The sequence below is a fragment of the Boleophthalmus pectinirostris genome, unplaced genomic scaffold (genome assembly GCF_026225935.1).
Source record: "Boleophthalmus pectinirostris isolate CB_2022bp ecotype Guang Dong unplaced genomic scaffold, ASM2622593v1 HiC_scaffold_23, whole genome shotgun sequence".
In the NCBI taxonomy this organism is placed as follows: Eukaryota; Metazoa; Chordata; class Actinopteri; order Gobiiformes; family Gobiidae; genus Boleophthalmus; species Boleophthalmus pectinirostris.
Window position 1 is genome coordinate 22029671 of NW_026571207.1, and position 22016 is coordinate 22051686.

At 38.2% G+C, this 22016-nt stretch overlaps 2 protein-coding genes across 9 annotated transcripts; both read right to left on the minus strand.

Annotated features, from left to right (window-relative positions):
- Positions 1–238: 238 nt before the first annotated feature.
- kif3a (kinesin family member 3A) lies at positions 239–8132 on the minus strand. 4 transcript variants are annotated; one of them, XM_055159526.1, is made up of 19 exons: positions 7980–8132; positions 7279–7552; positions 6985–7129; positions 6824–6908; positions 6647–6752; positions 6382–6521; positions 6114–6311; positions 5849–6023; positions 5615–5713; positions 5012–5083; positions 3629–3785; positions 3334–3514; positions 2632–2742; positions 2436–2561; positions 1454–1507; positions 1305–1373; positions 1094–1224; positions 715–774; positions 239–417 (listed from the first exon to the last, which is right to left on the minus strand). In XM_055159526.1, exons 1-18 carry the CDS (start codon positions 7983–7985, stop codon positions 726–728), a joined length of 2178 nt encoding a protein of 725 aa, XP_055015501.1. In that variant the 5' UTR covers positions 7986–8132; the 3' UTR covers positions 239–417; positions 715–725. The 4 variants fall into 4 exon arrangements, with proteins under 4 accessions (XP_055015501.1, XP_055015502.1, XP_055015500.1 ...); XM_055159527.1 differs by having other exon boundaries at positions 239–774; positions 5012–5029; XM_055159525.1 differs by having other exon boundaries at positions 239–774.
- A 185-nt stretch (positions 8133–8317) lies between these two features.
- sh3rf2 (SH3 domain containing ring finger 2) lies at positions 8318–18761 on the minus strand. 5 transcript variants are annotated; one of them, XM_020927726.2, is made up of 12 exons: positions 18609–18761; positions 17910–18351; positions 16101–16340; positions 15039–15134; positions 13906–14143; positions 13760–13842; positions 10650–10759; positions 10356–10526; positions 9948–10216; positions 9467–9759; positions 9074–9366; positions 8318–8840 (listed from the first exon to the last, which is right to left on the minus strand). In XM_020927726.2, the coding sequence occupies exons 2-12, from the start codon at positions 18342–18344 to the stop codon at positions 8660–8662; spliced, it is 2409 nt and encodes an 802-aa protein (XP_020783385.1). In that variant the 5' UTR covers positions 18345–18351; positions 18609–18761; the 3' UTR covers positions 8318–8659. The 5 variants fall into 5 exon arrangements, with proteins under 5 accessions (XP_020783385.1, XP_020783377.1, XP_020783359.1 ...); XM_020927718.2 differs by having other exon boundaries at positions 13760–14143; positions 17910–18322; XM_020927700.2 differs by having other exon boundaries at positions 13760–14143.
- Positions 18762–22016: the final 3255 nt, after the last annotated feature.

The following is a 22016-nucleotide window of genomic DNA, read 5'->3' on the forward strand; positions in this document are numbered from 1 at the left end:
ACAAGCAACATTTAAAAAAAAATCACAAAATAGTGGTTATATAGTAGGCCATGTGTAGTTAACACATGTACACATTGTATTTATCTGTATTTAAAGTTTAAATTATTTTATTACAAATGGTATTTTTATATTTCTCAAAATAAAGCATAAAGTCAGTTGACATTGTCAAGTTTCTTTTTTTACACCAGACTTGAGAGCTTAAAGATAAAGCTTATTACACTAATAGGAAAGGCAGCAGTTGGGGATATTACCTATTTATTAACAAAGCAAGTGTGAGATAAAACATAAAAATAATTTAATAAATAAATGCTGCAGTATGGCATTTGTAAACATTTGACAGATATATTGCAAAACAAAAGTTGGTTAAAAAAGGAATGTGCCCCCGTCTACAACTTCCAGTGCAGTGGTAGCAGCAACCTGTGTTTGTAATGACAATATAATAAAGAATGTCATGGCACTAACAGGAACGTCTAGCATGCAATATACATTTCACAAAATTCAGACTTGTAAAATAACCATTCAATAGCAATGAGAACCAACTGTTTAAAGGTTGTGCTATAAATGTGTTTGTGTATATGGTTAAGTACACAGTAGCTTAACTGTTCCCCCAAGTGCATATTCAGTTATACAAATAACAGGCTTCAGGTGTAGACATTGTGATTATTTTTTTTAAACATCAACAAATGCTCCTTCACATTTTCAAATAATTGTTACCTAAACTTTCTTTACTGCAGAAGAGATTCGATCACAGCATCTGGCCTTGCTGATCTTTTCCTGTGTAAAGATGAAAGCATGATAATTATTAGCAATGAATTCAGGAAGTGTGTTTGCACTGTTATGCCTAACTTATTGAATTTGTCTCTAGTCTAACACTATATATTATGATAACATGAAATCTGCAGGTTATTATGGAAATAGAGTCTAAGCCTTGGAAAGTTTGTCAAGCATGCAAACAGCAATACAAACTAAAGCTATTAAACTAACTACTAACTTATTTGTGTCAATTAAACTAATAAATATCTACAGCAAAGACATTTGTAAAAGTTTGTCTTATGACGGTCTTATAAAATATGTATATTTTATAGTATACTACCTTCGTCCTGTCTTTGGACGTCCACTTTTACTGTTTTTGGATGTTCTGGGTCTTTCTAGCTTCATTAGTGACTGCCGCATGCTTTCTTCTGTGTATGCAAGGTACACATGGGACAAGTCCACCTCAAATGGCTGAAAATTGTAGAATTACAATTTGTTGACTTGGTTAATGATAAAACTTTCAAGAACACTGACATAAATGGAAAACATACATCTTTTTCTTTTTTGTCTGGTGCAGGGGTTTGTTTTCTCATATTGTTGCCAGTGTAAGCCACACATTTCTGTAATTGAGGTTGAAAAGACAAAGTTAAACAAATTCATTCAGTCACATATTGTGAGTACTATGGTTGAGTTTACTTACCAACTGCCATTCTCCGATGTCTTCATTCCAGTGTACATAATTTTCTATCATCTCCTATAAAATAAAATCAAAAATAAATAGGGCTGGGCAAAAATTTAAAAAATTAATCGCGATTAATCGCATGAGTTCCAGCGATTAATCGCATGTTATACGCAAAACCAATTAATGAATTAAAAAGTAGAGTATAGCGCTCTTTTATTGGAAATGTAAATGAAAGAGTCATACATTTGTTGTGCAAACAGCATTTCTTTCACAGGGGAACCCTCAGAGCCTTCAAGGTATTCAGGGAAGGCTCAAGAAAAAATATTGAATGGACGTTTTTACTACTAATATATTTACTGAATATTTTTTATGCTGTGAGTAATGAACACTACACTAGTAATAATTTCTAGATCAGTGTTATAAACTTGGACTGATATTTCTTAGGAAACAAAGGGTTAATATAATGGAATGGAATGGACAAATCACATTTTTACTTCCAATGGTATCTGGGTAAATCAGTTACTCCAGCACTGAACTAAAGAAATAAGCTCAGCTCAGAGCCGGTGCCCGCGGCTGAACCCGCGGCTGCGTCCACGGCCGGAGCCGGAGCCTGCGACCAGAGCCCGCGGCCGGAATCAGAGCCCGCGGCCGAACCCGCAGCCGGACCCGCTGCATCTCGCGGAGGCTCGGGCACGTTGCATCTCACGTAGTCAGAAAAAAGTGAAAAAAGTGTAAAGAAAAGACGTCAAACTTAAAGAAACGCTCACGGTGGACTTTTTCAAAATAAAAGCCAGTGAGAAACAGACGTTTACAATAAAATAAATAAATACATTTTAAAAACTGCGTTAACGGCGTTAAAATAATTGTCGGCGTTAATGACTTAATTAGTTAACGCAAAGTTAACGCAAAGTTAACGCGTTAACGTGCCCGGCCCTAAAAATAAATCACACTAGCCCAAACATTTTTGTATTTGTTTAAATGACAGTGAACTGCAATAAACCTGGTATTCCTGTGGAATAAAGCTGTCTATGATGAGCATCTGTAGACGCAGCTCTCGGCTCAGCTGACGAATGTTTTCCAGGAGATCCTCAATTTCTCTGTGATGCTCCTGCTGCAAATCAGCCATCTAAAACAGGACACATTGTTTTTAAAAACCTTAAAGATGAACACAACACATACATACCGCAGATTCTTACTTCAGACTTGGCAGCCATCAGCATGGTCCACACTTTCTTTAATTTCTTTGTTTTTCCTTGGGCCTCTTCCTGAAGGCTTGTGTACTTTTCTTCGATATCTAGACGTTCTTGCTGTTGGGAGATTAAGACATTTTAAAGTTAAGGTATTTTTTGTCTTTCTAAGAACATTTTATTTCCCTTATGCTAGCTTCCAATTCAGAAGGCAAAAACATAACTTGTCATTAGTTCAACTTGTATACAACTTGTGCATTTACAAGAGGTTGTATGTATTTAAGCATTGCATGCATTTAGACACAAATCCATAATCAGATATGTCTAATACCTATCACCTCCAGCCACAACTCATCACTAAGATTAAAATCAATTATCAAATGTGGTCATCATCAGGTTTGTAAGATGTCATCACATCCTGTTGGTGCAATACAAGAGAACTGATGTGGAAGTCAAGCATTAAATCAGGGGAGACCAGATATTTCAAATCCCATTTTGTAATTATTTTATTCAGTGCTTGGAGGAAATATTAATCGAAGAAAAAAATACAGCATACAGTATGTTGCCACTTCAGATGATACTATTATATAGTGCTGTTTAGACATGTATCAAATTATCATTGTGGGAGTTTTCTAGGTTGATGCAACAGAGTATTTGGTGCATATGATGCATCATCACATTATAGAATCTGAAAATAACAAAAGAACAAACCTCTTTCTCCTCCAGCTCTTTACGCAGCTGCTCTGCTCTTCTGCGACGTTCCTCCAGCTCATTGTTTGATTCCTCCAGCAGTTTCTCCTGTTCTTCAGCTTTGGCCAAGAGGTCCACCCCACCAACAATGACCCTTTTCTCCAAGTTGGACAGCTTCTCCAGCAGACGATGGTGCTCCTGTCTATTGGAGTTTAACAAGTTTACTTACTACTAATTTATACTGATCCCATACTTGCATTGCAACCTTTAAGTGTTCAAAAGTCAGAAGACATAAAAATATATATAATATACGCACTGAGCTTTGAGTAGGTCTTTTTCCCTTTTCTCCAGCTCTGCTCTGGCCTTGTTCCTTTCCTCTTCCTCCATATCAAGTTTGGCCTCCAAAGCCTTTCGTTCTTCTTCAATCTTTGCCTGCATTTCCACCATCTTGTCAGCAGATACCTTCTTTCTCCCTATCAGAAAAGGTGGTGTGTAAATTGCAGTCAATTTAAACTATCAAACATATAAGCAAACAACATATATAAATAAATTGTTAGACAACTGTTAGTAAAACAAAAGTTAGTTAAAGATCGATGTGAAAATTAGTTACAGTTGCTAATGAATATATAGTTTGCAGTGTAATCTTAAATAATCATAATGTATTAGTCTTATATGGCACGTTTCCAGATGCTCAAACTACCTTTACAATTTTCATGCACTATTCATTAAGATGTTGCTATTGTAGCCACAGCTCCCCTGGGGTAAATGGATGGAAGCAAGGCTACCAATCTACACCATAAGCCCCTCCGACCACCACCAGCACACACTCACATGCCATATTCATACAAGTGGGCAAGGTGGATGAAGTGCCTAGCCTAAGGACACAACAATGGTCTCCCATCCAAGTACTAACCAGGGCCATTCCTGCTTGCAAAATTAAGCTTTGACAAGGAGGTTTGGCCACAACCAAATCTAACCTTAGATTAGACCCTAACCCAAGATTAGACTTGGATCAGATTTAGCCTGTAGGCAGCAGGTTTACACAGCCACATTTCTGCAAGGCACATTCTTAAACCAACCTCTTTCTTCTTCAGTAAAGAGGTGTATAGCGTTTCAGAGGCAGCAATTGAGCCAAAAGGAGAAGAAAGAAGAAGAGAGGCAATGAATGACACATTACACCCAAATATCAATTTGACGACGCAAATTAAGTTTTAACAATGTGCACAGTGTGACTAAGTGAGACTTAGTACAGAAATTACACTACATAAGAATTGCAATGATAACCCTGTGAGACATTGCTGAACGGTGACCAAAATTATTGTAGTGTCACAATGCAAATACATTTTTCTTATCAATAAGGCAGACTGTGTCCTTTTTAGCTTGATCAACTTGAATACTGCTTTTGTATTGCTATTTAAAACACATTGTTGACTACAATAACTGTAATCTGTGGAACATGGTAAAGAAAACCAGTGTGATCAGGATCAGTGAAAGAGATGTGGAACCTCCTTTTGTGTGCAAATGCATATAGTGTTTCAAATCAATATGAAAATAATGAACCCTTTTCACACACATGCATTCATACCATAATACTACAAAACTACAACAATTATTACATACATCTTATTGCCAATGTGTCTGTATTTCCCATGAGTGTAATAGGCTTAAGATTGGTTGAGAAACAACAATTCCTACTCACGAGTCAGAGGTTTAATCTCTGAAAGAAAAGATATTGAAAGCAAAAACTCTGAGTAACTGCTCCTGTGTAACACTGAAATAGAGAGGTACAGAAAGGACCATGCCATTAGTCTCAGTAGATTGTTTTTAGGTGAGACTAACAAATAACAACATTGTGGTGTAATTAGAAGGTTCAACAGATTTGCAATCATATTGAGTCATTATAGTTAATAGTTTTTCTTTGAGATCGGGCAGATTATATTGTATACAGATATATTGTCCTCTAGTACATGTTTTCTTCTTTTTTCAATGTTCCCTAGTTATATCATGTCTGTCTGTATGTAAATGCGGAATCCTTCTCTAAACCTAATTTCTCCATGAGGAAACAAAATAAAAATCTGAAACCTCAGATACATGCCTAAAATGACAGTATTTTGGAAATCCCCGGGTCCGGAACTAGTTAAATGATAAAGCATGCTAGGCCAAGACTGGTGTCTAAACCTTAACCTCAGATTGAGATCATCTTCTCAACTTTAGTCAGCATCTTAGACTCGTACTAAAACATATCATATACAGATAGGAAAACTAAGTAAACAGTCACAGGAACCAAACTAACATGACTCACCTCGTCTCCTTTTACGACCTTCTCCGGCTTCGCCTGTTTCATCTTCACCTTCATCCATTTCTTCAGATCCACTTCCCTCAGAGCCTGAGATCTCCTCTCCTACAAATGTACACCACATGCACAGCACAACATAATTAACTTGCACAAGCAGGACACTTCTCTACTGATGTGCATTCAAAATACATGCCAAGAATGACATTATTACAGGTCAGTGGAAGTAAGTTGCAGAACTACCTTCCTCAAGCTTCTTCTTTAATTCCTCAATTTCTTTCTGAAACTGACGCAGTAGAGCATCTTTAGGATCCTCATTGATCCTGGCTTTGTTCTTGATATTTTTTGCCCTATTGGCATAGCGGAGTGTGCTAATGGTCTCATCATAATTGTAATCAGCAGGGCCTATATTTGCACACTATCGGATAGAAAAGTAGGTCATAACATGAGAAACACCATTCCAGTAGATGCAGCTTACTGTTGTCTATGTTTATATTTTTCACATTACCATCATGGTTTTGGAGTTGCCGCCCAAAGAGTCCTGTAGAAGGCGTGTCAATTTAGAGTTCCTGTAGGGCACATGAGTGCTCTTGCCATCCACCAGAGCAGAAATGACATTACCAAGAGTAGAGAGAGACAGGTTGATTTTGGTGGCTTCTTTCAACCTCTGACCTGTAGCACCGGTTTTACCCTGTCTTTCTGAACCCTGTGTTGGCAAAGGGACAGATGAAATGCTGAAAAAAAAATATTATACTTGGAGGACAAAAAGTACATACAGCAAGATCAACCAGATGAAGCTTCCCCATGCGCACATGCTGATCTCCATCAACACCCTTCTCACTGCACTCAATAGTAATGGTGAAGATGGCGTGTGAACGAGAGCTGTGTTCATTCATGTTGGTTGCTCCAACTGACCCTAAGAAACAAAATACAACAATAATCCAATTAAAATCCAACAATTGTCAAATCTCATTTACAAGACCTCATGCAAGACCATGTCTGCAAAGCTATTAAAAAAAAGCTTGAGGTAAAAATGCTCACTGTTTTTGTGTCCAACTGTCATAATTCTATCCATGCCATCCGCATTGTTGACAACATAACCAGGCAAATCCTTAATATACACGCCAACATCTGGTCTTTCCTTTACCTGTTATGATAAATTGCTCAATAATAAGGCATGATTTCAAACAAGTATATATGTAACACAAAACAGTTTACCTCAAGGCGCTGCGTCTGATCTTTACCAAGTAAATCTCGCACCTCTTCATTGTAGATTTCAAGGTATGAAACACGAACCAAAAACCTAACCATTTACAACAAAATGTATGAAAAATAAAAAGTCATAGTTACTACTACCTAACCCTGCATTTTGTTTATACCTTGTATCACCCTCTGCCTTTGCAATGTGGCCAAATATGTGGGCAAAGGAGTTTGGTATAATGCCTCTGAGTTCTGGCACAGCTCTCACACCTTCCATGGTAAAGGTTTTTCCAGTCCCTGTTTGTCCATACGCAAAAATGGTGCCTGAAATGAATACGGAAGTGCAAATGAAAGAATTATAGAAAATTCTATATTTCCAACATTTTGAATCAATTCTTGTATATAAGTTTTATTTTCTTTGTAGTTATAATATAAAAACATGGACTGTAGATTTTCGAAAATTAAATTAATACCATTATATCCTTCCAATACTGAATCGATAATGGGACGGGCAGTAAGGTTGTAGACATCCAGTTGTTTGCTGTCTGGTCCAAACACTGTGTCAAAGGTAAAGGTCTTGGGGGGCTCATTGGGAGTTTCCAGCTTGTTAACAGTGATTGTCCCCCGGATCTCGTCCACAATAACGGCCTGTTTGTGCCCCATCATCGTCTCTTTTTGATTGAGGGGGCGGCATCGGACCACCACTTTGACATTGTCACTGACCTCCTGCCTTTCGAGCTTATTACTCTGGAATAAAGACGAACATTAAATTAGGTCTGTGGTTGACCCAATTCATTAAACTGTGTGAAAAAGGTAAACGATATCCATTTGTATAAACACGGACAGTGGAAGATATTCTAAAACAGTGGCACACTCATCATTCCCCTCGTTTCCCGTTTATTGGTTGCTAGGCAAACCTAGCAAACCGTCAATGTGTTACACGAAAAAGTTAATAAGACTACTTGTTCACAAACACTGCAAACAATGTGGAAAGCGTACATGTATAATATAAAAGGAATCCGATGTTATTGAGTAAATGTAATCATTTCCAGCGATTTTATATGATTAGGCTAACTATGCTAGCCGGGTAGCTGCAGCAGCAGCTTCGATGAATCGGAGAAGGGAGGAGCCCTTCAAGCAAAACAAATTCAAAACAGTGCGTGCTTATACTTACCGGCATTGTTAAACGTCAATGTTATAGCGTATATGAAATGTCAGGATGATGCTATTTTGTTGACGCTGCGTTTTACCCAGAGAATGTAAATGCTCGTTGTTAGCGACGACGGACTGCTCCCATCAGCGCATGCGCAACAGTGAGTGCGGGTCCACCATGGTCTGGGTGTTGTGAGCCTGATCAGCCAGTCCCTCCTGCTTTCTGCTTTGGCTGGCCAGGCAAGAATGTTGAGGTCGAGAACATTTCTTCCTTAAAGCAGTGTTATTATTTAAACAATAAAAATCAGCATATCAAAGAGAAAATTACACACAAGAGAATATGCATAAACCATGGTTGTAGTTTTATTTACAGAAATTGTATTTTTTAATAGGCTTTCTGTAGCTGGACAAAGGCACTCACCAAGCACTGATAATATGTAGGGAATTTAGATGGGATTTATGTGCAAAATGTGCATGTGTAAAGAATAAAACACAAATCCATGGAAATAAATATAACATACACTACATCGTACAACTTATAGACACAGCACACCATGATGCACGCAATACAATCAGTGGGATTTCAAATTGGCAGCATTAATTTCTTTGGAACTCATAGTGTCTCATTGTTTACTTATGCAGACCTCTTTGGCAGCTTGACAACAAAAATTTTATATTTTGATAGCAGGTAAACACTATCAGTCAGCTGAGTCTCTCCAGTACTTGAAGGATGTTTTTTTGGAACAAGCCTGTGTGTCCACTGCTTTCCTGTGTCACAAGGAAACGTCCATCAGGCCGCGGTCTGTGGACCAGTACAAGCTCTCCTTGAACTAGAGTGAGCTCAGAGTCCATCTGTGCTAAATGAGTTTTGGTCACTCTGTGTCTAAGGAAAGAAAAAACAGAAATGAATATGAAGCATTGTTTATGTATTTTGATAAATCAAGGAAAATGTGTAATGAGTAGCGTGCCAGCCTAACATGACTATTGCCCTGCAAAATCAAAACTATAGCATTCATAATAACATGTGAAATAGATATAAAGTATATACTTGCAAATAATGGTTGACCAAATGAATAATATGGTATCATAAAAAAGAATACTAAAGTATTAAGGCACCTGGTGGGGCTAAATTGAGCTGACACAGCAGCAAACGATGGCTGGGGCAATACTGAAGCATTTGAGTTCAGATCTGCAGTAGTTGTTTCCAGGCCTTTTCTGAAAATAGCTTTTCCTTCTTTCAGGATTATCCCTGGTCCATCTCTGCCCAGTGTGAGTGATGGCGCCCATATTTCCAGAGGAGAGACCCCAGACTGGGTACTAGATGCAACCTGTCCCGCAGACCAGGAGGAGGTGCGTCTTCTTATAGGTGGGGATTCTTCATCAGTAAGGAAACGCACTGACTTAGCAGGCTAAAATGCATATCATAATAACAAATTATCTTTGGGTAGCTGCAATTAAGATCTACTACATATTTTAATAGTCAAGGCACTAAATATTCTTTTTACAAACCTTTTCTCCTAGGTTTCTAAGAGAGTCAGGTCTAACAAGGATAGATTGTGGAGCAGTAGGTGGCTGCTGAAATGCTGGCTCAAGTGCTGGAGAAAAGTCCCTGTCTTTGTGATAAGCAGCAGAGGGCGCTATTGACTCACTCATCCATCCAAATGGTCTGACACAGTTGGTCAGGATGTTGATGTTCTTCTTTCTCTGCAAGGCTGGTGAGTAGCCAGATGCTTGAACTTGAGCAAAGTGCCTTGTGTTGGATGGGCTATTTGTATTTGACATTTGGTTGAACTGATTTAACCCTGGAATGAAAAGTTAAGTTAATAAGGCATTATCTAGAAATAATTGCCCTTGTAATGGTTGAGCTGATTTAATGTATAATGTGCACTAGAATTTATAACTAACCCATATAACTATAACAACAAAATACTGCCAAAAGGTGCCCATTTTAAGTTTGTATTATTTGCTCCAAAATCTTTTAAGTCCTTACCTCTGTGTGGGTTGAAAATGCGCCTAACAGTGTCCCAACCCTGAGAACCCCCGTGAAAGGACCCTTTTCCTGTTGATGATATAGTATGCTGTGCTCCATTGGGTACAACTGGAGTTTGTCCTGCTGGGTATATTGTTCCATCAGCATTTACTTTATCAAGGGCAAGTACCACAGCAGGGTTCCTAGCAGCTGTGGGTTTCCTCCCAGCTAGTGAGTTGTATTGTGACGAGGCACTGGCTACTTTCGTCTCAAAAAGTTTGGCAGATGTTCTACAAAAAACACACAAATGGGAATTACTGACACTTTTTAATGGAGTGCATTGAACATCAACTTATATTATCTGTCCACCAAAAAAACAATAAATCTGAATATATTTACATTATACAGCCAAAGATCATGACCATTTACCTCAGCACAGGCGTTATATAGTTACTTGGTAAAATGCCCACTTTGCCAGTTCGTAAAGATAGCCCACGGAGCCAGCCTTCTTTAAACTTGCCATATACTCCCACCATTTCTCCTCTTCTCAGCTCCAGCTCTTCTGGACGCCGTGGTTTATAAGAGTAGAGGACAGCACAACTAAGGGATCAAAGGCAACATTTATTACTACAAACTGTAAAATTTTCTAGTCAGTTAACTGATTAACTATGGTTATTCTGTTGTCCATTAACACATTTTTCAAAAACATTGAATATGACTCACACACTGATGGAAAGCTGCTGTGTGGAGGAGTGTATGCCGTCGGCTGATGACATTTGAGGGTTCATCAGTGTCAGAGTGGGTGGAGCCTCATTGGACATCCTCTTATCACTCTATTGATATTAAAACAAAAAGTCAAATATTGATTGCAAAATTCGAAGATGTTGTGATTAAGCTGGCAGATTTGTCTTATAGAATGCATTTACATAAAGTAAAATAATACAGTTGTCAAAATGAGTTTTTTATATACATTAGTTTAAGGGGTTCATTACCTCTCTTGATTACTTTATGGATTAAAGTAATCTCAAGTAATTTCAAGCATAATATGCTTGAAATTAGGTTCAACTGTAGCCAACAAAATAATACAAACTTTTTTTTTCTTTTTTTTTTACATTTAGAGATCAATAAAGTATATTTCAGTTTAGTATTTTGTTCCCACTGCTTCTATGTCACTGTTTACACCACACACTCTCTTGCTCTTATTAACATTGGTATAGAAATAAGGTTTTCTTCTACAACTTTCACCGTGATCAGGGAGGCTATTGGCTATCGGATATTGGTTTCCAAATATTGGCTTAGCCAATATCCTGGCCGGACATATAAATCGCTCTAATAATGCTATTTATCACAGTTGACCCAGAAAGTCTCAGAATGTTTGAATTTTTATTTACCAGTTTTGTCTTATTTTATTTTTGTTTAAAGGAAATACATGCTGTTTTCTGTCTCTTCTCTGAATAATGGAATCTGTATTGGAACTGAAAGCTGGATCGGTCCATCTATAATCAGTGAAGTCAGGGATTGCTGCATGCACTCAGTCTCAGCCGTGGGCAAAAGAATCATTCTATAGAATACGCTACACATCAATGCATCATCAGTGCATCAGAAAGGCACAATAGAATGGCAGAAGCCATGATATAAGATTTATTTTACAAAATTAATGCTGAGGAGAGAAGAAAGTATTTCATTTAGATCCATACAGATGCAGTAACATCTTGTTTACCGTTTATGTATTCACAAAAGCAACACAAGAAAGAATACACTCACAGCAAACACACTCATATCAGTCAAGCTCAAACATGCTACAACTGTATTTTTCCATGTTTTTTTGTTTTTTTTTGTTATGTCACACAGTGTACACAGCCATTTACCTAAACCTTGTCTATAAAAGCCCATAGTGTTTAAATATTTATTCAGAGGCTCTTAACTCCTCTTTTATTTTTGTATTTTTGAAAAAAAAGACCAGGTTTTCTGGACTGAGCAAACCTACATTTGATCATACATAATCATAACATGGAACACAGAACTATTACAGAAGTTTGACAAAACTTTACTAGACTGATTTAATGTTTGAGAACTGAGACAGGGCTGCAGTGATTTTATATGGTGCAAAATTCAATAAAAGACAAAACCAAAACAGTTAATGACACACAGAGATGCAGCAATGTTTGGGCTTATGGTATCATATATTATTTATTTATTTATTGTACTACTGACCCTGTTGCATTAAACACAAGCGGAAACAGTTGTGCTGAACTGTTTTTTTGATTAAGTGTAATCATCTGCAGAATTGAACGAACAGTAACATATAATATATTGATCACGAGGGTATACAGTGTCAAAGTGGCATTGCTAAACAAGTGGTTTATTAAAAGCAAAACTTTATCTAATTATTATCATTGGTGGGAAACTAACAATTGAGTCCAATGTAAAAGTCGTTAATGAGAGATACCTACATATCATCTATAATAAGGTCGATTCTGAGGTTTAGTTAACAGCAGTATCATTTGTAACAGAGAAGTGCATGGGAGCTCCTGTTACTGCTCTAATGATGAGAGTTACCTGATAAGTGAAGAAAAAGGAGCAAGGCACAAAGGGGTCTGTTATGTAACAAATCTCAGCAGTGACTCATCATCATCATCATCATCATCAGTACAGAGATAAACAAACACTGAGGGGCTCTCAAAGCCTCCCACTCACCACATCCAGTTCTGTTTTACTTATCTCCACCTCATTTGTTTTTTATGACTTTTTATAGGTCATATTTTGATCCCTTTTTATTCTTTAGTATTCCTACAAAATGTAAAATACAGTTGAAAAACATGATATCAAATTACAGGGAATAGTGTTTATAGTTTTTTTTTAATTATGGGGTTTATTTGTTCCTGATTAATTACTGTGTATGATTTTTGCTCTGTTTTGCCTAAGTTTTGTTGCCAATGTTTTATGAAATCCCTCGAAAAACAAAAGAAAAAGTACCTATACTGTTTTCACGCCATTTGTATAGTCATAATTTATTTTGGCTCATCTCCCAGTTCTGATTCAAAACCTTTGAAAGTTTCTGAATACCACTCACACCTTAAACTCAAATGTTTCATACCTACAAGTTTCTCTGTTTTTCCACAGCCACCACATCACATAACAGCCAACTCTATGGGCGATGCCTTTTACTTGTCCATTCCTTAAGCTTTCTGTCACAGTTTCCTCCTTGTTTCCTAGTAACACTTCAGTTTTTTATTGACTAAAGGAAACATATTACATCACAAAGAACTAAAGAACTTTAGCCAAACACATGTTTTCACTTTATATTTAACTGAAGCAAAACAAAGGCTAGCCTAGTTTATACGCACTGGAGCAAGGGAAGGGCTAAGCCATATGACAAGAATTTTTTGTCTTGTCAATGTTAATTTTCTAAACGTAAACAACAGAGCTCGGAATCACATGTCTAAAAGTGACTGTTAAGAACAAAATCTGCAAAATCTGCAGTGTCAGTCATCGATAGATATGCATTAGGCAAAACAATGTTACAAAATAAACAAAACAGTAGCTGCTTGGTAATTGATGGTCAGTCTATGTTGTCAAAAAACTTTAAAATTAACGTCAAGTTTAGTATTTAGAATTTTAAAATCTCCCTTGGTTTAACATTAGATTAACTAATTGTGTGACAACACAATTCCAAGCTCTATACAGATTTCTAAAAAAGTGCAATTTAATTCTCTAAAGTCTGAACTCCAAATCACAATACCAATTCACGAAGTGACTGAGTGATTAAATGCATATCTCTAACAAAGAGTGAATAAAATGTATGAGAATGAGGTGTACAAATTGTGACCCACCTGTGACAGACGTCTGTGTGAATTGTCAGAGTGACGTCTTCGCTGAGAGTTCCCTCTGGACGGATATGAGTGGCTTCCAGCTGCTGTGGGAACAGAGCGGTGGTGATGACTCTTGTGGTTGAAGCTGTTGATGGCAGCCCCCTCACCTTTGGATGTATACAGGTTATTCCCAGTGGCTGTGGGCTGTTTCCGATGGTTAGAAAAGGTCTGAGCATTAACAATAGATGTCTGTCCTGAGATTTGAGGGGGTCCGATGTGAGTGGTCCTACTTGATGCGTCAATGGCCTTGCTTTTGCTTCCACTGCTGGTCCAGTATTGGGATTCTTTTGAGTCACTTCCCTTTCGACCTTTACCTTCAAGTAGTTTTGAGGTCACTGAATTTGGCTAAAAGAAATGAAAACATATGGAAAAAGTACAGTGAGAAGTGAGAATGAATACTAAAAAAAGTACATCAAAGAAATCTTCTCTCCATCTGAATGCTGCCTATCTAAAGACTTCTCCACTTCCCTACAACTTGTTGGATGGGCTGTCAGGCATAGGGATAAGTACCCTTCAAATGAGCCAGGAAAGGCTGACTGGTGCTCAGAGAGGAGCAGCAGCAGGATCTGTGAAACGCAGAGCTCCACAGACAGGCATGGCAGGGTTAATGCTTTCACTCCCTACAGTGATGTGCTGTTATGCCACCCAAGCAGAGAAAGCATTACTGCGTCTTCACGCCTGGCTGCACCACACAAGGAGGCAGGCTCAGAGAGAGAGACACAAGAGCACGATGGAGGGATAAAATACAGAGACGGTGCAAAGCAGTAACTGCAAGATGAGTAAAATATGGTCCAAACCTGTGCGAGGAGGTAAACAGGAAACAAGTCAGGATGTACATTAATGTAAATTCCCAAACAGTACAGAGGGAAGCAAATGTCACTTTGGAGACAAAATCCTGCAAACCCGACTAAGCCAAAGAGTCACTACACACTAATGAGCAGCAGCAGAATCAACAGGGCTCTTTGTCTCAACAATTTGTATCAAACAAGTGACATTTACAGATGAATCAAATATTTAAATAAAGACCAAGGTAGTGTCTGTGCATTGACCTGGAAATAATGGCATCCAGCCATGGCAGTTCACCACAAGAGCCACACTATCAGAGCAAAGTGCCAAACCATGGATGTCAACCTTGATCATGGTGAAAAGGCCATGATCCACAATATTTTAGAATTAAAGAGAAGAGAAAGACAAAAAACAAAAAGGAATGTAGTAATCACACTAGGAACAAAGTACTAACCTCTAGAAACTGCAGAGGGCAAATTCCAGCTTTGGCCCCTAGCTTGGCTTCAATCCAGTGTTCATCCACTCGTCTGATAAAAGTGAGGATATCTCCCTAAAATATTAAGAAAATAAACAGCCAAAGGAGATGAAACTTTGCTAAACTCACATCACATAATTTTCTGTCTTCAGGCAAGACCTTTCACTAACCAGCCTAACATCCAACCATGTGCCATTAAAAGCTTATGCTTCAGCTTTCTTTAATGGAAAGCAAACCCATAACTGAGCTCCTTACATAACACTTGGAGAATCCTTTAGGCTAAGTAAGAGTCATAGCAGCAGAGAAAGGACAAACAGCACTGGCCATTAGAGGAAGCGTCTCATGCATTTCAAATCCATGTTCATTCATTCGCTCCACACAGTTGTGTTAAAAAAGACAGATCTTTTACTACAATTTCTATTCAAATCATTGTGTTGTACACATTATTTTAATATTAGGAATGATAATTGACTAATTGACTAATTGACTACGAACAAACTACTATTCCAAATTAAAAATTAATAAATGGTAAAAATGTGTCGGTATAATCCTTGATTTTCTCAGGACCGGTCCATAGTAAAAAGGTTTCAAAGGTGTCATTGAGGATCTACACCTACATCTTGACACACACTTCTACACATTTTTTTCTAAAATGGTCATAATTAGGCTACAATTCACAATTCAGACTGTACACGAGGAATTTCACTTTTTTATGCAACTATGGGCAACATTTTGCTTTTCATGATGATATTAATTTATTGGCCATATATTTATAATGATTTGACAGTGAGAATAGACATATTTACAAAGCACATATAGGCTCTCTTTCTTAAATGTCACCTAAAAATAATCAGGAATCCTGTCATTTAGCTGATAAATATTAATACTTCCCACCATCACATCTCACTCCCCATAGGCAGATACTCTGCTTCCTTTTACATTTCTCACTAATCTTTTGCATTTGAGGCCACTGTGAAAAGCTATAGAACAAACTCAAGTACCTGACAAGTGTTCTGGTGAATGAATGTTATAGAAACAGACCTTGAGGAAGGCGAGGCAGTACTGACTGTCCTGCAAGTTCATCTCTTGAGGGCTGAAATCAGAAAGTGCTCTGCATAAAGGTGCCAAGCCACTGGGGGCACTGCTGCACACCCTTCTGCTGTCATTGGGGTTTCCATAGTCCAAGTCTTCATCTGCCAGGGACACTCCATTTCCAGAGATAAAGACGGAGTCACTCATCAAAACTCTACGTTGGTTTTGCAATGAAGATCTAGCAGAAACCTGTAGGTCATAAACACAGATCTCTATTAATGCCCTGGATCAGGTATTAGTGGAAATGAGTAAGTAAATATAGATTGAAACAGAATTCCCTTTACACTGTATAGCCCAAAATCACAATAGCAGGTCCTCAAAGGGCTTTTGATTGAGCTCAGAAGCTTTGGTCTTTTTCTTAATGGGATAAAATCTCCTAAAATGCACTAAAATTAACCTCTTGACCCATTTTAACTACCTTTAAAAAAAACAACTTTTCCACAGCATTTTGTATTTTCAAGCGTTTAGTGTTTTGTTTTCTGCATAATAGAAGATATGGGATCCAATAGCAACAGTGTACAATGTCACATCACTCACATCACATTTCAAGATGTAGGAGGAGATAAAATGTGTCAGTGTGTTTGATTCACCATCCATCTGTGCAATATTCTCAAATATTTTAACCAGATTTTTCTATTTAAGTCAACAAGACTTCACTGAGGAGTTATGCCAGATGGTATTAAGGAATTAACAAAACAGCTACATCACTCAGGTCTTGGATAACTGGATGCATACAGACCCGAACAACAAGGATATACAATAAGTATGAGTGTAGCTGATATTGTCAAAATTGAATATCTCAATATTTATGGGACAATTGCGCACATCACAAAGATAATCAAACAAAAATGTGCCAAACTTTTTATTAAATGTCTTGGCTGAGGCTCAGGTATTGCACAAGGGTTAAAATAAAAAAAATATTTATGCTTCCATATTTGAAACACTCCATATCCTAAAAAAAACAAAAAAAAAAAAACAATGTTACATGATAAATATTTCATATCTCTTTTAACTCTATACAAAATCATTGTTTTAATATGTTTCAACCACATATTTTGGCTCCAGATAAGTTAATATGTAATTAAAAAGATAAATATGATTAGTTTTGTGTTAAATAGGTCCTGCTTGACAATAAAAATATGCTGGCATTTTTGAGCATCATAATTTTACATTACAGCAGCACAGTGTAAAGTTTAACTGTAAAGCATGTGGCAGGCATGCAGTATGGAGCTAGAGTTAAAGCTGAAGTTTGGAACATTCCCCACAGTGACGGATGCATTTCATGCAATACTGTGGAACACTCCAGGCAAAGAAATAACATAATCATGAAGACAAGCAAGTGGAGACTAAGCAAGTCTGCTAGAATGCTTGTTTTTCAAAATTTCTATTTAAAACTCTGAAAAGGCATTTTTGGCTGAAATGTGACAGAGTGTAGCTTTTAGCTGATTACTCATATCTCAAGTTACTACAAATATAGGCCTAAGCTACAATTTATAAATGAATTTCATCTTCATTAATCTTGCTGACCTCTGTTCTCTACGAAATTTATTAATATATTACAGTTGTTTTTTCTGATTGGTACAAAGTGTTTAGAACTGTTCACTCAAGGTATTCAAAGTTGAACCACTATATACTATAATGCTATACTGCTATAATAAACATTTTATAAAAATATCGCTGCAAATAGGACTCTTGAGTGTTGGTGATTTGTTGTTATTTTGAAGTAAACTTCATAACTGTGATGGGGGCTGGACTCACCTCACTCTGGCCTTGCTTGTCCCTGTGCCCATAGCTTTCTAACTGCATTCCTTCAGTGTCTTCAACTCTGGGCTGGGAGAGGGATGAGGGCACATTGTAATGGGGCATCAGTGTGATCTTTGTGGGCCCCTGGGTGACCTGCAGCTGCTCCAGAAGTCGCACAAGCATGAGGTTAGTGGGGAGCTCCTCTGCTGTCCGTACAAGGGCCGGTGTTTGGCACTCTGGGCACAGCAGCTGGGGGTGCACCTTCTCCTGTCTTTGTAAACAGGATTTACAGAAAGTGTGCTGGCAGGGCAGGACCTTAGCTGATGCGTCTAGCTGTTCCAAGCACAGGGGACATTCCAACAGGGCCATGAGAGACAGTTCCTCCATTTTCATAGGACCAACTCTGTTTGGGACTATTCCAGGTACATCTGAGACAAAGTGATCCAGCATGTTACGGCTATTACAGAAAACAAGCAATGGGAGAACAACATTAGCTTGGATTTGCACTTATGTTCACTTATGTCACTAAAACCAAAATCTCACCACACATCTCACAAACTTTTAACGCGGAATAACAACTATGTAGTACTAGACGTGCCACAGGTGTCGTGTCTGTCTGTCACTTACCTGGCTGCACAGGTAAGACCGGGGTTTTGCGACACGCTGTATCCGTTTAGCAACACAGCAAAACAGAACGTACAAATGTACACTTACATGACGTTTGTTGGACGGCAGACAACTGTTTTGTCTTATACTCTCTGATTAGAAAATGTCTAACTTCTTCACGTCAACGTGACGCAGAGTGGAGGACGGAAAGCAGAACGAGCTCACGAGCGGCGGGACAAAGCTATGTCTGCCGCAGTACTGACGACAGATACACCCACCTGTGGATCCAACAAGTAAGTTACGACTAAGTAGTAGTGGTAAGATGTTAATGCTCCTCGGGGTGGATGATATCACTGTATATTGAATATTTCATTAAACACATACATTAGAGGCTGTATCAATTCACTGTAATATTTAACAAGACAATATTCATACAAAATATATGCCATTTTGCAAGAAATACATTTTTGGTAATTTATAAACACTATACTTCTGGTTGTATAAATTATTTTCAGCATCGTGACAATTTGTTCAAATTAAAGCCTACTAATTGCATGCAAATGTAGCATACACTGACTTGTAGTTAGCCTCCCACTGTTCTTTAGCTAAGGCAGACAAGAGCAGTGCATTTGTCATGTGCCGTGGTCTCCCTCTGCTGGTGCGTTCACCGACCCGCTCCTTCACTGAGCTATGGGAAAAATCTACAAAAACTGCCTGGAAAAGATTGGGGAAAAGTGAAGCTAAAAACGACAGTTTCTTAGAATGATGTGTTAAGAATAAATCACTCAAATACAAGAGACACAATGGCATTTTTGCAGCTAATTTCCAATCTCTTGCAAGTCAAAAATAAATATTTCATATCGGCTATGCTCGGAAAGTTCAGGACATCCATTTGAATTTTTCAGACGAACATACATTTTTCATGTCTTTCTGCACGTCAGCAGAACTCGGGGAATTCTAAAAACGTACATGTATGGCTTTTACAGCAGAGAGTGCAATGGAAGCCATGACTTATTTACATGTTCATATCAGTGTTGATACAGACCTTTCCTCTCAGGCCTCCCTCACAGTTTAATGGAGTTAATTTTAGCTCATATCTCTAAGAGTAAAAGTTAACCTGACTGCAGCGTTCCTGTGCTGTTACATTTATCGGTGACCGGAGTGTTGTCCAGAGGAAGTCAATAAGTCCTCATCAGGAGACGGTCGTCTGTCTGGACTCGACTAAAGGACTCTAACAAAGTACAGGGTCTGAAGAAACATGCTCCCAGGGTGACTTCCCTCTGTAACCCCCAATGTCATATTCATCACAATACTGTTATATTAAACCACAGTCCCACAGTGAAAGGGCTGCAAACTTAGTTTTTTGCTCTTTTTTGCCATTTATGACATCATATCCACTAAGGGTGTGTTCATGGACAGCTGTGTTCTAAGTTTTTGCTGTGAACTTTCCATGTGGTGCAGCAATTTTATTGGGAATTTCTAGACACTGAGCAGTACTTCGTGCACTAAAGCATCTTAATTAATTTTTGTTATTCAGAAAGAACTAATCCTCAGGCCAAATAACCTAGTAGTCACTCACTATCATAATGGCAAGACGTTATGATTGAATAAAGTGTTAAGTAAATATAAAGCTATGTTTAAGGTGAGGCTGCAGGCTACTATAGTGGAAGAAAACACAAACAAGTTCAACTGGATCTTCCAGTTTTTTTTTTCTTTGTTTTTTTTTACTCAAGATGTTTTTGTGCACACATGACCTTTTTTCAGTGACATGTTCACACCCAGAGCAGGTGAAGTGGACACACTGTGGACTGGTTCATGGTTAGGCATAATGATTTAGGAGTAGAATAAGCAGAGCAGCAGTCTGCCCTCTCCACAAATGCTTTCAAAACATCATCCATAAAGCAGCTTCGAGATACTTCCGCCCACTGTTTATTCTGCCTGGTCCTCTGCCAGCAGATTGAGTCCTATAAATATTTCATATTTGATAAATAAATGAAACAACCTCTTTTCTTACTTGTGGGTAGTGCTCAAAGTTGATACTTACCTCAGAATACACTAGCTTATAATCATGGACCATTATTTAAGTCATTTTCTGAGCTTTGAAGAGAGTTTATTTTTCACACATGGTTCATATAGATTCGATCTCTTTATTGATGTGAAGACAATTTTCAAAAGAACACATTGTTTGTCTGATATTGTAACATCACAGTATGAAGCCACATAAACACGCTTTTTGCCTGCTCTGTTGTCGCAGATGGATGGCATTCTTTCCTCAGAGACATCTTATTCATGTCTGTGGTGACCTCCACCCACTGCTCTCCCCTTATAGTACATTAGTCACATAGGACATGGTCATTTACAGCTGTCTGACTGGTCGAGCTGCTGGCATTCAGCATCATCATCACATGACTGTACAATCTGCACCTCACCTTGGGCCTTTGAAAACACTAACTGTAGGTAGTAGTCAAGTGGTTAAGAAGTGTTTCTGTTTTTACGCACCGAGCCCTGACAGGGCGTAGGGCCTATTGCATTTGCTTGGATGAGCGAATGGGCAACGACGAGCACATGGCCGAATACGAGAGGACGTGGTGCAGCTTCATCCTCTCAGTCTCCCCCGTCGTGAACAGCAGTATCCCAGTAACCCACGCCCAAGGCCTGAGCCATATTTATCACTGCTAAAATGAATGGAAGTCAATGGGAGGTCAGGGGGCGACCCCAACATTCACCAATGACCCCACAGTGATGTGGAAAAGGTCCAGAACTTTCAAAAAATGAATAATATGCTGTTCTAATGTTAATGGATATATTGTTTTTGTTAAAAATATAATTATTTTATTTTTATTTCTTCTGCGCTTTGAGCTCTAATTTGACCCCCTAAACACGTTCAAAAACTCACCAAACTTTGCCAAAAATTCAGAAGTGGTGAAAAATTCAATAAAATATAAGTTGCATACACAGGCATAAAAAAATGGCGACACTGTGCCACCTGGAAAAGTCAAAATACTTTGCGTCTATGGGAGATGTCCCGACGTCAACTTTGTCGTAGAGCCACGGAATTCAGTACACACATTTGTCATGTGAAGACAAACAAAAAATATTATTATGATCACGCCCCTTACAAACCATAAGGGAACCAAACCATCTTGGACTGAAGTTTGAGTCCGCATTTTCACTGACGTTGCGTTTGAACGCACTCCTCTGAAGGCGCTTCACCCACAGGGCTGAAAATCACCGTACATCATCTAGAGAAGTGTGGCATCTAAAGTCATTTTGACTAATTTCAAGATGACATTATTTTCTCCCGTTCACACACGCTTAGTCCAGTCGTGCTGAAATTTGAATCACTAATGCATGATCTCAGCCTGAATGTAATACACTATAAAGAATAAGAAAAATAAACATTATAGCACCTCCTAGCATAGACATAAAACATCAACATTGTCAGATTTGTACCAAATTTGGGAATTACATTCTATGAACGACATATATTACTGACTTGGGGCATTTTTCATGGTT

Bases quoted from the DNA above. Each gene is read 5' to 3' on its own strand.
- kif3a (XM_055159526.1), bottom strand. The intron at 6,312-6,381 runs GTATGTACTTTT...TTGCCAACACAG, and splicing joins TTCATCTGGTTGATCTTGCT to GGTTCAGAAAGACAGGGTAA. The intron at 2,562-2,631 runs GTAAGAATCTGC...GTCCTGTTTTAG, and splicing joins TGATGGCTGCCAAGTCTGAA to ATGGCTGATTTGCAGCAGGA.
- sh3rf2 (XM_020927700.2), bottom strand. From the start codon at position 18,344: ATGCTGGATCACTTTGTCTCAGATGTACCTGGAATAGTCCCAAACAGA. The intron at 16,341-17,909 runs GTGAGTCCAGCC...TATGACCTACAG, and splicing joins ACAAGCAAGGCCAGAGTGAG to GTTTCTGCTAGATCTTCATT. The intron at 14,144-15,038 runs GTTAGTACTTTG...CATTTCTTTTAG, and splicing joins GCCCTCTGCAGTTTCTAGAG to CCAAATTCAGTGACCTCAAA.